At 50.6% G+C, this 16001-nt stretch overlaps 1 protein-coding gene across 2 annotated transcripts in view; it reads left to right on the top strand.

Moving 5' to 3' along the window:
- Positions 1–16001, top strand: part of LOC132816154 (NEDD8 ultimate buster 1-like) — a 64183-nt gene that overhangs the window by 33300 nt on the left and 14882 nt on the right. For both annotated transcript variants that reach the window (XM_060825626.1, XM_060825627.1), the window contains 2 exons: positions 3755–3861; positions 13752–13938. In XM_060825626.1, coding sequence (XP_060681609.1) covers positions 3755–3861; positions 13752–13938 — 294 coding nt within the window. The remainder of the gene's footprint in view (positions 1–3754; positions 3862–13751; positions 13939–16001) is intronic.

The following is a 16001-nucleotide window of genomic DNA, read 5'->3' as shown; positions in this document are numbered from 1 at the left end:
ATCTGTCTTACACATGAAGTGACTGGTTAAAATGTGACACATTTGTGCTGATATAGAGACATACATTGGCTAAGAGTGGGATGGCAACTTTCCTTCCATAATAAGATGTAAATGAACATGTGTTTTAGTGACAACCCAATAAGTTTTACAGTCACTTTTACTGTTGTGAGCTTTGTGACTTCAGAACCATGTAATTTTCACATTATCACATTGCCATGTTGAATTCATGTTAACTAGGTTGTTAGTCCAGGTCAGGTGAATTGGCCATGCTAACTTGCCCATAGTGTTAGGTGCATTAGTCAGAGGGAAATGGGTCTGGGTGGGTTACCCTTCAGAGGGTCGATGTGGACTACTTGGGCCGAAGGGCCTGTTTTCACACACTAGGGAATCTAATTTAATCTAATTATACATGTTTCTATGAGATCACTCCTCATTCTTCTAAGTTCCAGTGAATATAGTTTCTACTGATCCAATCTGTCTTCATACATCTGTCTTCATACAACATTAAGTATTTTACCTATCTCTTCTGACTCCGCACACAACTTCCCACTACTATCCTTGATTGGCCCTAATCTTACTCTTGTCATTCTTTTCTTCCTTAAATACCTATAGAAAGCCTTAGGGTTTACCCTGATCCAATCCGCCAACAATTTCTCATGTCTCCTCCTGGCTGTTCTGAGCTCTCTCTTTAGGTCTTTCCTGGCTACCTTGTAACCCTCAAGCTCCCTAACAGCCTTCACATCTCATCCTAACATAAGCCGCCTTCTTCCTCTTGATCAGAGATTCCACTTCCTTCATAAACTAGGACTCCCGTGCTCTACAGCGTCCTCCCTGCATGACAGGTACATACTTAGCTAGGACACACAGGAGCTTTTTCTTGAATCAGCTCCACACTTCTAATGTGCCATTCCCTGCAGTTTCCTTCTCCATCCTACGGGGGGGGGGGGGGGGGACTAGTCCAGGTTGGCGAGCTAGTCACCTGAACTCATGCTCCTGATTGTATGCCTTCTTTAGAAGTCCATTTCTAATGTTGATCAGTCCCTTTCCTGAACACAAATTGAATATTGTGTTGCCTCAGCACATTAGAACCCTTCGGGTCTGACTTCTGCCTTCAACCACATTCAATAAATGAGATCAGAGACTATATCGAGTTAAACTAAAAGCCTTACTTTATTGCTAAAGTTGGAGAAGCCAGCAGACTGAGAGATGCATCAAAAACAATCAAAGGACACAAGAAATGTGACTGTGTGCAAAACATTTGCAAGCAATGACAGAACCAACATCAAAAAGGTTTTACAAGTAGATTAAGAGATAAACAGTAGTTTGATTCACAAAGGTCCATTCCACACAGTTTCAAGTGAGACTATGAGAAGAAAATAATGAAAATGTTAAATAATTGCTGTTCACTGGAAGGAATAAGGAATGCAAATGACTTTCAGTCCAAGGGAAATATAAGTGCAGTGACTAATTGGATTTAATATAAGCTTAAGAAAATGGTAATTGAGAAAATAATGTGACTTAGGGAAAGAAAAGCGAAAGTGGGCAGATGTTACAAGTGGAGTGAGACTAATGATGAATGAAGTCAGGAAGGTCTTTTTCACAAAAAAACCTTGACCCTTCTCCCAAACACACTGTCGATGTTGGATCTTTAAAATGTTCAAGATTCAACTTGAAAGGTTTTGGTTAATTACACGTATTTATGGATATGAAGTGAAAGTGAACAAGTGGAGTTGAGGTACACTGTTCAGAAATAGTTTTCAGTGCCAGTAGTTGTGTTATTTTGTATGAATGGCCAGACAAATGCTCTTTCATCAGGAGGTCCCCATTGAACTGCATTGCATCGTTCTCATGCCTTTGACTAATCTGCAGGTCTTTATGCCTTGAGTAAGGTTTCCATTGTCCCTCCCTTTCTCCCAGACTCCCCGGTTGGATTGGCATATACTACACTTGTGATTAGCATTTTAAACCACTCTTTGCAATACTTTGTGGTCATTCTTTATGCTGCATTAGGAGCAACCGAGCCTCAAAAAGTGGACAGAGTAAAATTGTCTCTTATGTAAATGTACCAGACAGGGCAAATTAAGTTTGAAAGAAATTCCATGTTTGGTGCTGAAGTTCTAGTGATTTTTTTTATGATTCCTCGGCTTAGTTTCTTTTTGCTGATTCTTCTCTCTCTCTTTTCTCTCTCTCTATCCTTAATGGTGAAACATGCATGATCTGGACCAGTTTGAAAGGCAATTTCTGTTTCATTTGTATTAATCCATTAAATATGGGTATAGCTGACTATGCCAGCATTTATTGCTCATCCCCAGGGCAGAAAAGGGTTTTGAACTGCCAACTTGAACCATTGCAGTCTGTGCAGTGTACTTACACTGGTGTAAAGGAGGAAACTAGGATTTTGACCTGTGAAAGTGAAGGAACATTAATATATTTCCAAATCGGGATGGTGAGTAGCTTGGAGAGGAGCTTGCTGCTGGTGGTGGAACAATAGCTGAGTGGTTAGCACTGTTGGCTCACAGTACCAGGGACCTGTGTTTGATTCCAGCCTTGGGTGACTGTCTGTGTGGAGTTTACACATTCTCCTTGTATCTGTTTCTGTCAGGTGGTCAGGCTTTCTCCCATAGTCCAAAGATGGGCAGATTAGGTGGCTGGCAATGTGAAATTGTCTGTAGTGTGCAGGCTAGGCAGATTAGCCATGGGAAATGCTGAATTATGGGATAGGGTAGGGGGCTGGGGCTGGGTGGATACTCTTCAGATTGTTAGTGCACACTTGGTGATATTAAAGAGCTAACTTGCTCTGCTGACCCACAGGAAATTGGATGTCTTGAGGCTAGGGTGGTATGTCTCTGATTTACAGATAGATTGTAAGAAATTACATTATCCAGTCCTATTATTCAGAGCCATTTACATGGCCATCTCCTTGCCATTCAAAGCCATTTACATTGTCATCTCCTACTATTTACATTTTCATCCCCTATTCAGAAATCAATAAGAACATTATAGTTGGAATTTGGCTATTCCCCTATAGTTACAAAAATACAATTAATCTGGGGATTCAGGGATGATTTACATTACATTGTATCTGGAGATGATGTGGTCCATGCATTGTGTCTTGAATGGCTTGTGACTGAGAGGGAGTGGCTGGGGGTTGTTTTATGGGCATTACTAACTGTGATGTAAATATTTTGTATAAAGGAAGGACTGCGTCCTTTGCTTGGGGAGGGCTTTTGATGCTACTCCACAAGCCCTGTGAAGTATATGTTAAACATTCTTCCAGGAAGTTTGTACTGTACTGTGCTTAATAAAATTTTGGTTGTTGATAGAAGTTGGTGTGTTGCAGTTGCATCAAGTGTGTAAGAATCTCAAAACAAACTTAACAACTTGATGGTATGAATGGCCTCTTTCTGCACTGTAGGGATTATGTGATTCTATTGTGTTCCTTAACATCTGCTGCCCTTGTGTTAGCTTGGTGATAGAGGTAGCAGATTTGGAAGGTACTGTTACAGGATTCTTGGTGAGTTACTACTATACATCTTGTAGATAGTACACACTGCAGCCACTGTATGTCAGTGACATACTCCCTCCGTATGCCCTGGCATTTCATTTTAGAATTTGAACTCTCAACCTGCTGGTTCAGAGATGAGAATGCAACATACTGTGCTAATGTCATCCATAGCACAATCAGACAATGCGTTAAAACGTTTCCTTTCGATTCTATTTTGTTAATTTGCTTCATGTATTTGTTTGGTGGCAGATTATTCTAACAGCCTTGATTCTGCACGAAGCTGGCAAATCTGATATGAAGAAAGGGGCCTATGAACAAGCATTTGAGTATTTAACATTGGCAGAACTTGAGTTCAGGTGATGAATTTTCTCATTTTAATTTTCTTCATACGTGACATCTTTCCTAGCAAAATATTCAGTAATATTAAAATGTACTGATACATCTTCACCACAGTTACATTAATAAATAAGGATGTTTAAGGATGTGACATGATATTGAATGCCTTCTGCTCTGATTTAGCTTAGCTCAGTAATCACGTTTCAAAAACCTGATCAAAAGTTTTAATAACAAATATTATTAACTTTGACAATTCTTCATACTGAGCCTGTAAATCATTGCGCTTGCATTTTGAATATAAATATTTGCCCATTTTTATGGATATGAGTTTATAGAACAACACATCCATGGGCAACACGGTGGCACAGTGGTTAGCACTGCTGCCTCACAGCGCCAGAGACCTAGGTTCAATTCCTGCCTCAGGCAACTGTCTGTTTGGAGTTTGCACATTTTTCCTGTGTTTGTGTGGGTTTCCTCCAGGTGCTCCGGGTCCTCCCACAGTCCAAAGATGTGCGGGTAAGGTGAATTGGCTATGCTAAATTGCCAGTTTAGTGTTAGGTAAGGGGTAAGTGTAGGGGAATGGATCTGGGTGGGTTGTTCTTCAGCAGCCAATATTTATCCCTGAAATGGCAATGAAGTTAAGTATTAGTGGAAGAGCATATCTTTGAGGAATTGAATTTTACAATGGATATTAGATTAGATTAGATTCCCTACAGTGTGGAAACAGGCCCTTCGACCCACACCGACCCTCTGAAGAGGAGTAACCCACCCAGTACCTAACAATATGGGCAATCTGGCATGGCAAATTCTCCTGACCTGCACATCCTTGGACTGCTGTGGGAGGAAACCGGAGCACCCGGAGGAAACCCATGCAGAGACGGGGAGAATGTGCAAACTCCACACAGACAGTCGCCTGAGGCTGGAATTGAACCCGGGTCTCTGGCACTGTGAGGCAGCAGTGCTAACCACTGTGCCACCATGCTGCCCATGGATATGTTGTTCTATAATGTGTTGTTCTATAAACTCATATCCATAAAAATGGGCAAATAGTCATATTCAAAATGCGAACGCAATGAGTTACAGGTGCTAGTGCTGTGAGGCGGCAATGCTAACTACTGAGCCACCGTGCAGCCCCTCCAATGTTGCCAGTCTTCCAGTATGTTGTTTGGCTTAACTCCTGATTTCTGATCAGCCAGTGTTCGATCAGAAGAGCTGTTATGGCTACCTTCTTGTGTCCACTTAGCTTCAATTGCCTTATCTACTAGACATAAAAAAGGATCTTTCTAGCTGAGAGATTTTGCCAAGGTGGGTCATCTAGGTCTCCTGCAGCCTACCCCACTATCACTTCCCAGTTTTCTGGCTACCATCCACAGCTTTGGTCTGTATTACTTGTCTGTCTGTCTTTTTATTTCTCTCTTATTTGTTTCCTGGTTCTCTAGCAATCTGAGATTTGGAGCTCACATATCCTGGCCTTCTACTCCTTTTATTTTATTAGATTAGATTACTTACAGTGTGGAAACAGGCCCTTCGGCCCAACAAGTCCACACCGACCCACCGAAGCGCAACCCACCCATACCCCTACATTTACCCTTTACCTAACACTTCAGGCAATTTAACATGACCTGCACATCCTTGGACTGCGGGAGGAAACCGGAGCACCCGGAGGAAGCCCACGCAGACACGGGGAGAACGTGCAAACTCCACACAGTCAGTCGCCTGAGGCGGGAAATGAACCCGGATATCTGGCGCTGTGCCACCGTGCTGCCCACATTTGTCCATGGGCATCGCTGGCTGGACCAGCATTTATTGACCATCCCTAACTTCCCACAAGGCTGTGGATCTGGAGTCTCATGTAGACCAGACCAATTATGGACAGCAGATTTCCTTCCCTACAGGCATATTTTGGATCTTGTATTATGCAATGAGAAAGAGTGAATTCATAATCTTTTTTGCAAAAGGAATTTTCCCTGGCAGAAATATTGATATCATCTAGAACTTGGGTGAGGTGTTGGAGGACTAGAGGCTGGGTAATGTCGAGCCTTTACGTAAGAAAGACTAAGGAAAAGCCTGGGAACTATAGACCTGTGAGTTTGAGATCAGTGTGGGTAAGTTGTTGGAGGGGATTGTGAAAGATAGGATGTACATACATCTGGAGAGGCAGGGACTGATTAGGGATCATCAGCATGTTTTTGTGCAAGGCAAATTGCATCTCTCAAAGTTGATTGACTTTTTTGAGGAAGTAACCAGAAAGATTGATGAAGGCAGGGCAGTAGATGCTGTTTACTTGAATTTTAGTAAAGCCTTTGATTCTTTTGTTTTGGTCCAATGACGAGCAGTGCCCTTCACAAAGGGCAATGCTGTGTGATCAAACAGTGAAGGGGAGGGCAGGGACTAAATCAAAATAGAGTTGGAGGGGGAAAATGATGCACTCCACTCCCTGCGGCGCCCACCTCTCCCTGAACAACTACAGGGTGTTGGTGGACACCCGGGCTCTAACGTAACCGCGGAAGAGGGGCAGGCAGTCGGCCCTCACGACCCCCTCCACGGCCCGCTGCCTGGACCTGTTTATGGCCAACTTGGCCAGGCCCAGGAGCAGACCCACGAGGAGGTCTTCAGACCTGCCCTCCCTCCTCCATACCGGGTGCCCGAAGATCAGGAGCGTGGGACTGAAGTGCAACCAAAAGCAGAGGAGGAGGTTTTTGAGGAAATCAAAGAGGGAGTGCAAACGCCCACACCCAATATACACATGGTCCACGGACTCCACAGCACCACAGAACAAGCAGTTGGGCTGGGAGTCCGTGAACCACCGCAATCTGCTGGTGCAGGGGACTGCTGCATGCAGCACCCTCCACCCCCGATCCCCGTGAGAAAGGGGGAGGACTCCCGTGTAGAGAGCTCTCCACTGGGTATCCCCACCGCCCGGTGGCAAATGGGCACGCCAGGGCGTGTCCAGGCGGTGGATGAGGGAGAAGAGGTGGACGGTGTGCAGCAGCAGTCGATACAGGGCCCACGTTTTCACCCCCTGAAAAGAAACAAAATTAAATTTTTGGAGGAGGCTCAGGTTGTGGGGCACAGGCTCCCGCGGGAAGTACAGGACCTTGGGGCCAATGTGCAATTCCGTCCGGGCTGGGGTGAGCGCGGACGGGATCCCACCGCACACCTGAGCGTCCTCCAACTGGTGCACTATGTCGGGTCCGAGCACCGCCGTTTTAAGGCGTCGGATGGCGGTGGCCACGTACCGGACGTCTACCGCTGCCCTGCTCGCTATGTCTTGCGGCAACGTCCAGCCCAGGCCCCCGGCACCCAGCACGTCCCCGACCCTGGTCATCCTCGCCGCCACGGCCCTCCCCTCCGACAGCCACTCGAACCCACGAGCACGGAGGTGCGGATTCCTGAGCAACGGCTCCCTGACGACAGCCGCTACTCCTGCCGGAGGGTAGGCGCGACGCGATTCGACCATGTTCCAGACAGTGATCAGGTCCTGGTAAAAGACAGGCAGCACCTTGAGGGCGACCTCCAAACCGTCACGGTCGACGAACAGGAGCTGCGTGTCGTAGTTGAGGTTACGCACCTGGCAGAAAAAAATACGTCGCCAGGGCGCACCACCTAGGAGGAGGCTCGACGTAAAAGGTATCTCTGCAAGGTCTGAAGGCAGAAGGACGAGACCTGGGTGCGGATACACACCAGTGACTGACCGCCCTCCTCAATAGGGAGACTCAGAACCTGCGCAGCGACCCAGTGCATCTTTTTGTCCCAGAAGAAGTTGACCAACGTTCTCTGGATGTCAGCGACAAAGCCAGGAGGAGGGACCAAAGTGACCAGCCGGTACCACAGCATGGCGGCCACCAGCTGGTTTATGACCAGCACTCGGCTCCTGTAAGATAGCACTTGGAGCAGTGCTGTCCAGCGGCCTGTCGAATGCCTTCTCCTGATCGAGAGACAAGAAGGCGCTCGGCAGACCAGCCCGTCGACAGAAATGGATCAGGTCCCGGACCAGGTGGACGTTGTCGTGTATCCTCCGGCCCGGGACCGTGTAGGACTGGTCCGGGTGAATCATGTGGGCCAGCACGGAAGCCAGGCGAGAAGACAACACCCTGGCGAAGATTTTGTAGTCCGTGCTGAGGAGGGAGACCGGACGCCAGTTCTTCAAAGAACGAAGGTCCCCCTTCTTTGGCAGCAGGACGATGACTGCCCTGCGCCAAGAAAGGGGCAGCTCTCCGGCATTTAGACACTCCCCCAGGACCTGTGCGTAGTCGCTCCCCAGGACGTCCCAGGACGTCCCAGAACGCCCTGAAGAACTCCACAGTCAGCCCGTCCAGCCCCGGGGATTTGCCCCTCGAGAGCCGGTCAAGGGCGCCGGTCAGCTCCTCTAAGGTGACGGGAGCGTCGAGCCTTCCGGTGTCCTCCGGGCTGAGCTGCGGCAGGTCCTCCCACAGAACTCTGCGAGCATCCTCGCTGGACGGATCCGGAGAGAACAGAGCTGTGTAATAGGATCGGACGTGGGCCCTGATACCCTCCGGATCCGAGACGAGGGACCCGTCGTCGGCCAGCAGCACAAGGAGCTGCTGACGGGTGCCACGCCTTTTTTCCAGCGAGTAGAAGAAGGGGGAGCCGCGGTCCGGGTCCTGGAGGAGCTGGAGCCGCGACCTCACGTACGCGCCCCGAGCCCCGACGAGCTGCAGGTCCCGGAGCACGGCCTTCTTCTCTTCGTACACCCCGCGCAGGGCCGGGTCCGCGTCGGGCTGACCGAGGCGTGACTCCAGGTCGAGCATCTCCCTCTCCAACTCCCCGATCCTGGATTTCCGCCTCTTTGTCGACCCCCTCGCATACTCCTGACAGAAGACGCGGATGTGAGCCTTGCCCACGTCCCACCATAGCCTCAGGGAGGGGAAGCTTCCCGCTTCCTTCTCCAGCCGGCCCAGAAACGACGAAACGAGTCCCGGAACCGCTCGTGCTCCAGCAGCAGGTTGTTAAAGTGCCAGTACGCGGAGCCCAACCTGGCGCCGAACGGAAGGAGTTCCGCCCACACCAGGTGATGGTCCGTGCACGACACCTGCCGCGTGGAGGCCTTCGGAAAACAGGAGGCGTACGCCCGCGAAACGTACAGGCGGTCGATTCTGGACGCTCCGACCCCAGGCCTCACGAAGGTGAAAGCGATGGAGTCAGGATGGAGATTCCGCCAGACGTCCACCAGGTCCAAGGACTTGACCAAGTCCCCCAACCTCTTCCCCGACGCCGAACTCGTGCGGGCACCGCCGTGATCCCTGTCCTTGAGGACGCAGTTAAAATCTCCCCCGAGGACGACGCACTGGTTCTCGTCGATGGAAGCAAGGTGAGCGGACACTTCTTCGAAGAAGCTCGCTTGCCTCGGCCCGGCTAGGAGAGCGTAGACGTTCACCAAGAGAAGCACCACGCCCCCCAGCCGAACCGTCAGGTGAAGCAAAAGGCCTGGCACTGGCTCCCTGACCCCCAAGATCTCCAGCTGAAAATGCGGGGCCAACAAGATAGCCACCCCGCCAGATCTGCGGGTGAGGTGACTCATGTAGACCCCCCCCCTCGCCACTCCAGGAGCCAGGTGGCTTCGTCTCCCGGGGTAGTGTGGGTTTCTTGCAGGAAGCACACCGAAGGACCGAGGGGGTCTGGAATCTGTGCTGTGACTCCCTGCTGCCGTTGATGTTGAGGGTGGCTGTAGTTGTCTCCATGTCGGAAGCATAGTGCAACCACCATCAGTACACACAGTTAACCAAAAACTATATATACATTTACTGGGAGGACGAGAGAGGGGCACAGAAGTCCCTCGCCCTCACCAGGAGTGCTCCCAGGAAGTTTCTGACTCGCTATCGCTCGTTAACGTCAAGCCCGGGCGCCTGGCGCGCAGCGTGGGCCGACCAGTAGACTCTTTCAAAGGAGCTCCAGCGGTCGAGCGCCAGTTGGGCTCTATCCCGGCGACTCTGAGTTTCCTCGACAAACTCCCGGAGTTCCTCGAGGGGGATGAGGGGGAGATCGGTGGGGGGCACCTGGGACTCAAATATGTCGCTGGAGACGGACTCCGCGTCGTCCCCGGTGTCCGCCACCGATCCAGAACCCCCCTCCGGGAGGTCGCCCTCGGTAACCCACCCCTCCCCCACCGAGAGAATGGGGGCTGGTCTGGCACCGCCAACTGGCCTCAAACCTCCAGTGACCCCACCCCCAGGGTCACTAGCAGTACCTTCCTCGGCGCACCTCTTCCCGGAACGCCCCGAGTTTGGGTCGCGGGGCGGCAGAGGCTCGGGGCCCCGCTCCTCTCCCGACACCGGGACACCCGGCTCCTCGGGGAAAAGGTCCTCCCCCCCGGGCCAAGGCCCCCGGAAAAACAGTCTGGGAGGGAGGAGCGAGGATAACACCTTCCTCCCCTCCACCGCTCGACAATTGGCTGGGGAAGACAGGGGGCGTGGCCAGGATGGGGAGGGTCAGCCGTGTCACTTCCTGCCCCGCCCCTGGTTTATCAGGTGATGGCGGGCGGGGCAGGGGCCTAGTTTCCTCTCCCAGAGATGCGGTCGCTGCAGGAGGTAGAGCAGTGGTGGTTCCCCCCAGGTTAGTGCCAGGGGGTGGCTGGGTGGGGCTCGGTCTCCGGGGCAGGTGTTGAAGCCCCAGGGGTTTCTGTAACAGGGTGGGGGTTGGGGCTGGGGCTGGGGCTGGGGCTGGGGCTGGGGCCAGGATCAGGTACGGGTTTGGGGGTTTGGGGGTCAGGGTTCCCGCGCCGGGGCGACGCTGGGATGGCCGCAGGGGCATTGTCGTGCTGGGGTGGGGTGGTTCGTGGGCTAGGTGGAGGGGAAGGGGATGGGGGTAGGGTGGTCTCCCCGTGGGCGGGCTTGACGCGTTGCGTCTTCCTGGGCGCCTTCCGTCCGATCGGACGCTCACCCCCCTCCCTGCCAGAGGCTGAGGCATTTGGAGCCTCCGGCTTAGCCCCCGGTGCCGGGGCTTGAGGTGTTGACTTCGGGGAGGGGGAGTGGGTGCGGCGGCGCCACCACCAGCCGTTGGTGTGGGCTGGGCAGCCTTCTGGTTGGGGCAGTTTTTCTAATTTGCCCCACCTAGCGGCACAGGTGGCACTGCACGCCGTCCGCCGACAAAAGGCGCAGTAGGCTGTACCCTCGTGGAGGATTGTGAAAGAGCCCTCCGTGACCTCCTCCCGGGCCAGGCAAATGAATACCTGGCATCGGAAGGAGTATATGTGACGGAGGGCGGGGTCCTTAAGACCGAGCAGGAGCGGTTGGACACCTGACCGGATCTCCCCCAAGTTGTTGAGATGGGGAAGAAGGAGCTCACTGGCAATGAAGGGCGGGACATTGGAGATCACGACCCTCTGGGCTGTGACCTCCAAAGGATCGACTGGCAAATGTGTCCCGCCCACAGTGAGTCCCCTCTCCACGGCCAGGTGGACCGCCTGCTCGGTCTTAAGGAAGAACACGGCCTTCCCGTACATGCCGGCCGCAGCGACGATGGCCAGTGGGCCGACCACACCAGCCATGGCCTTACTGCAGGCCTCGATGGTCATGTTGGAATGGGGATAGGCCTTTACCCCCAGGCGTTTAGTCAGGTGCCTGAAGGGGGTTGCGGTTGCGGCCGGGGTTGGGACAACCGAGCCTAATGCAGCAGCTACCCTGGCGTACGTGCGGCTGTGCCCAGCGAATTTCGGGCTGACCATACTCTGCTGCTGGAGGTGGGCCTTTGGCAGTAGCAGTGGTGGAAGTCCTGGGGATGTGCCCAAGGCCAGTCATCCGAGGAGAGTCCTAGGCAGCGACAGTGGAAACTCGCCTCAGGCAACGGCAATGGCAGTGGCAGAGGCAGGCCTCGGGCGAGTCCCAGGTAGGCCCTTGGTCACCGGTGGGGGCAGGCCTGTTGGGGAGGGTCCCCAAGGCAAGTCCCAGGCAGCCCCAAAACTGAGTCCCGGGCAGCAGCGGTGGAGGTGGGCCTCAGGTCACAGCAGTGGTGGAGGTTGTGGGGAGTGGCCTCAGGCGAGTCCCAGGCAGCGGTGGTGGAGGCAGGCCTCAGGTGACAGCAGCAGTTGAGGCAGGCCTCTGGCGAGTCCCAGGCAGGCCCTTGGTCGCAGCGGTGGAGGCAGACCTGTTGGGGAGTGACTCACAGGCAAGTCCCAGGCAGCAGCGGTGGAGATGGGCCTCAGGTCGCAGCAGTGGTGGAGGTTGTGGGAAGGGGCCCCAGGAGAGTCCCAGGCAGCGGTGGTGGAGGCAGGCCCAGGCGGGGTCCCAGAAACCAGCAGTGGGTGTGGGCCCCAGGTCAGCAGCAACACTCCCTTGACCTGTGCGAGGCCCAGGCTGCAGCTCCAAAAGTAGGCCCAGGACTCAGAACTCTCACCGCCTTCCACCTCCTCCTCCTCCTTCTTCCTTCCTTCAGCCATCTCGATGTGGGGCAGCTGGTTCAGGGATAATCCCCTTCCCCTCTGACACCTTCAAGGAGGAGAGTCCTTGCACAGGTGCACACACTCACACTGATCCAGTGCTCAAGACAGGAAAACACCCGAGTGGCCCAGTGACAAGCAGTGCCCTTCACATCAAAGGGCAATGCTGTGTGATCAAACAGTGAAGGGGAGGGCAGGGATTAAATCAAAATAGAGTTGGAGGGGGAAACAATGCAGTCCACTCCCTGCGGCGCCCACCTCTCCCTGAACAACTCCAGGATGTTGGTGAAGACCACGTGCTCCTTCTCCAAGGACACCCGGGCTCTAAAGTAACCACAGAAGAGGGGCAGGCAGTCAGCCCTAACGGCCCGATCCCATGTTTTTTTTTATTTTATTTTATTAAACAAATTACAAAACAGTTTACAAAAAAAAACATTTACAGCTGTACACAAGAGACAGCAATTTTACAAGGGAGAGGAGCAGCAAAGCTAGGCGATCCCATGTTTATTTTGGTCAGCCAGCGCGCCCTGATTGGCCCAGGCTACCAATCCCAATCCAGGATCTCATAGTTAATAAGATCCACCTGGTTCCAGTCACTACATTTACAAAGACATCTTGGTTAATTAGATTAATGGATGAAGGAATGGCAGATTGAGTTTAATTTGGATGAATAGGAGATATTGTACTTTTGTAAAACAAATAAAGGCAGGACCTATACAACTAAAGGTCAGGCTCTGGGTAGTGTTTTGGAATAGAGAGATGTCGAGGGTTAGGTATATAATTCTTTGAAATCACATATAAACGCGCAGACAGGATGGTCAATAATGCATTTAGCATTCTTGCCTTCATTGCTCAGACCTTTGAGTACAGGAGTTGGGAAGGTATGTTGAGGTTGTACAAGATGTTAATGCAGCCTCTTCAGGAGTACTGTGCCCAGTTCTGGTTACCCTGTTATAGGAAGGATATTATTAGACTAGAGAGGGTTCGGAAGAGATTTACCAGGATGTTGCTGGGAATGGAGGGTTTGAATTATAAAAATAGGCTGGGACATAGGAGATTGAAGTTTATAAAACTGCAAGGGACATTGATGAGGTAAATAGCAATGGTCTCTTTCCCAAGGTGGGGTAGTTCAAAACTCGGGGGCATATTTTTTAAGGTGAGAGGAAAAAGATTTAGGAAGAACATAAGGGGTGACGTTTTTACACGGAGTTTGGTTAGAGTGTGGAATGAACTGCCAGAGGAAGTGATGGATGCAGGTACAGTTGTGAAGTATAAAAGACATTTGGATAAGTACACGAAGAGGGAAGTTTTGCAGGAATATGAGCCAAATGCAGGCAGATGGGATTAATTTAGATTTGGAACATAGTCAAGGACTGGTTGGACCAAAGGGCCTATTTCCATGCTGTATGACTGTGACTCTATTTTCCCTGTATGACACACTAGCGAATGATTCCCTCTAGAGAAAAGGATCAGTGTTCTGCTTGCATTGGTTTGATGTACTGCTCCATTTTACAGGCAATGTGATGAGATGCATCTCAACAGCATTGACAACTATGGAGTACTGTGTCTAGATATGATTTGGTGTAATTTTCAGCTGAAGAAAGCCGAGTACCTTAAAGATGCAAGAATAAAGTTAGAAGAAGCTCAGGAATGCTTCAACAAATGCTTTGGAGAAAATCAGGAACGACTCAGGGAACTTCAGGTTGGTTCATTTTTATTTGCTTGCAAGATTTGCACATTTGTCTAAGTATGGCACAGAGATTGTTGGTCAGTCTCACATTTCAGGTTGCTTGTTGTTTATTTCATTTATTCGTTCATATATTGTGAATATCGTCAGCAAGGTCAGTATTTATTATCCACTCCTTTTGGTTTTGACCCTTTGATCATGAATCTGTGTAACTTGTTACCCCATAGTGTGGCGGATTTTTTTTCTTTTTTCACTCGTGGGAGGTAGCATCGCTGAGTGGCCGGTATTTTTTGTAGACAATTCCTCGTTGCCCTTGAGAAGGTGATGGTGAGATACCCTCTTGAGCTGTTGCAGTCCACATGCTGTGGGTTAACCCACAATGTCTTATGGAGGGAACTACTGGATTTTGACCCAGCAACAGTGAAGGAATGGCGATATATTTCCAAGTCAGATGGTAAGTGGCTTGGAGAGGATCTTGCAAGTGGTGGTGTTCCCATGTATCTACTGTCCTTGTTCTTCTTCCAAACCCATGGCTATTTTCCATTTAGGTGCTGTAAGAGTGCCTTGGTGAATTTCTGCCGGGCGTCTTGTACGTAACATACACTACTGCCACTGAGCATTGGTGGTGGAGGGAATGAATGCTGATGGCGATAGTGTCAATCAAGCGGGCTGCTTTGTCCTGGATGATATCAAACTTCATGTGTTGTTAGAGCTGCATCCATCCAGGCAACTGGGGAGTATTTCATCATAGTCATGACTTGTGCCTGGTAGATTTTGGATAGGCTTTGGGGAGTCAGGAGGTGAGTTACTCACTACAATATTCCTAGCCTCTCACCTACTCTTGCCACCATGTTTATATGATGATGGGCAATGGTAACCCCCAAGGAGTTGACAGTGGGAGATTTAGTGATGGTTAAGAGATGATGGTTAGGTTGTTTCTTATCAATGATGGTCATTGCCTGGCATTTATGTGGCTTTAATGTTACTTGCCAACCCAAGCCTGGATATTGTCCAGATCTTGTTGCATTTGTACATGGCCTGCTTCAGTATCTGAGAAGTGGTTAATGGTGCTGAACATTGTGCAATCATCAGCGAACATCCCCACTTCTGACCTTATGATAGAGGGAAAATCATTGATGAAGCAGCTGAAGATGGTTGAGACAAGGAGTCTACCCTGAGGAACTTCTGCAGAGATGTCCTGGAGCTGATCTGATTGATCTCCAACAACCGTAACCATCTTCCTATATGCCAGGTTTGACTCCAAGCAGTGCAGAATTTGTCTCCCATTCTCATTAATTCCAGTTCTACTAAGGCTCCTTGATGCCTCAATTGAATGATGCTAGGACATTGAGTAAATTTCAGAAGTACATAGGCAGATTATTAATTAGTGATGAGTTGAAGGGTTATAGAGAGCAGGCAGGGAAATGGGGTGAGACAGATGAGATTGAATGGTGAAGCAGACTGAGGGGCTGAATTGCCTACACCAGCTCCTGGTTCTTACGTTCATGTACTGATGCAGTCATTGTGCTGTCAGGAGGGAGTTCAACCATTTTGACACAACACCAGTGAAGCAACAGCAATTTAATTCCAAGCTCAGATGGTGTGTGTTATAGAGATGTACAGCACGGAAACAGACCCTTCGGTCCAACCCGTCCATGCTGACCAGATATCCCAACCCAATCTAGTCCTACCTGCCAGCACTTGGCCCATATCCCTCCAAACCCTTCCTATTCATACACTCCTCCAAATGCCTCTTAAATGTTGCAATTGTACCAACCTCCACCACTTCCTCTGGCAGCTCATTCCATACCCATGCCACCCTCTGCGTGAAAAAGTTGCCCCAAAGGTCTCTTATATCTTTCCCCTCTCTCCCTAAACCTATGCCCTCTAGTTCTGGACTCCCCGACCCCAGGGAAAAGACTTTGCCTATTTACCCTATCCATGCCCCTCATAATTTTGTTGCCCCTCAGCCTCCAATGCTCTAGGGAAAACAGCCCCAGCCTGTTCAGCCTCTCCCTATTACTCAAATCCACCAACCCTGACAACAACATTGTAAATCTTTTCTGAACCCTTCCAAG

Source organism: Hemiscyllium ocellatum, chromosome 5 (genome assembly GCF_020745735.1).
Source record: "Hemiscyllium ocellatum isolate sHemOce1 chromosome 5, sHemOce1.pat.X.cur, whole genome shotgun sequence".
Lineage (NCBI taxonomy): Eukaryota > Metazoa > Chordata > Chondrichthyes > Orectolobiformes > Hemiscylliidae > Hemiscyllium > Hemiscyllium ocellatum.
The sequence above is the reverse complement of the archived record's forward strand: the minus strand, read 5'-3'. Positions and strand labels throughout refer to the sequence as shown.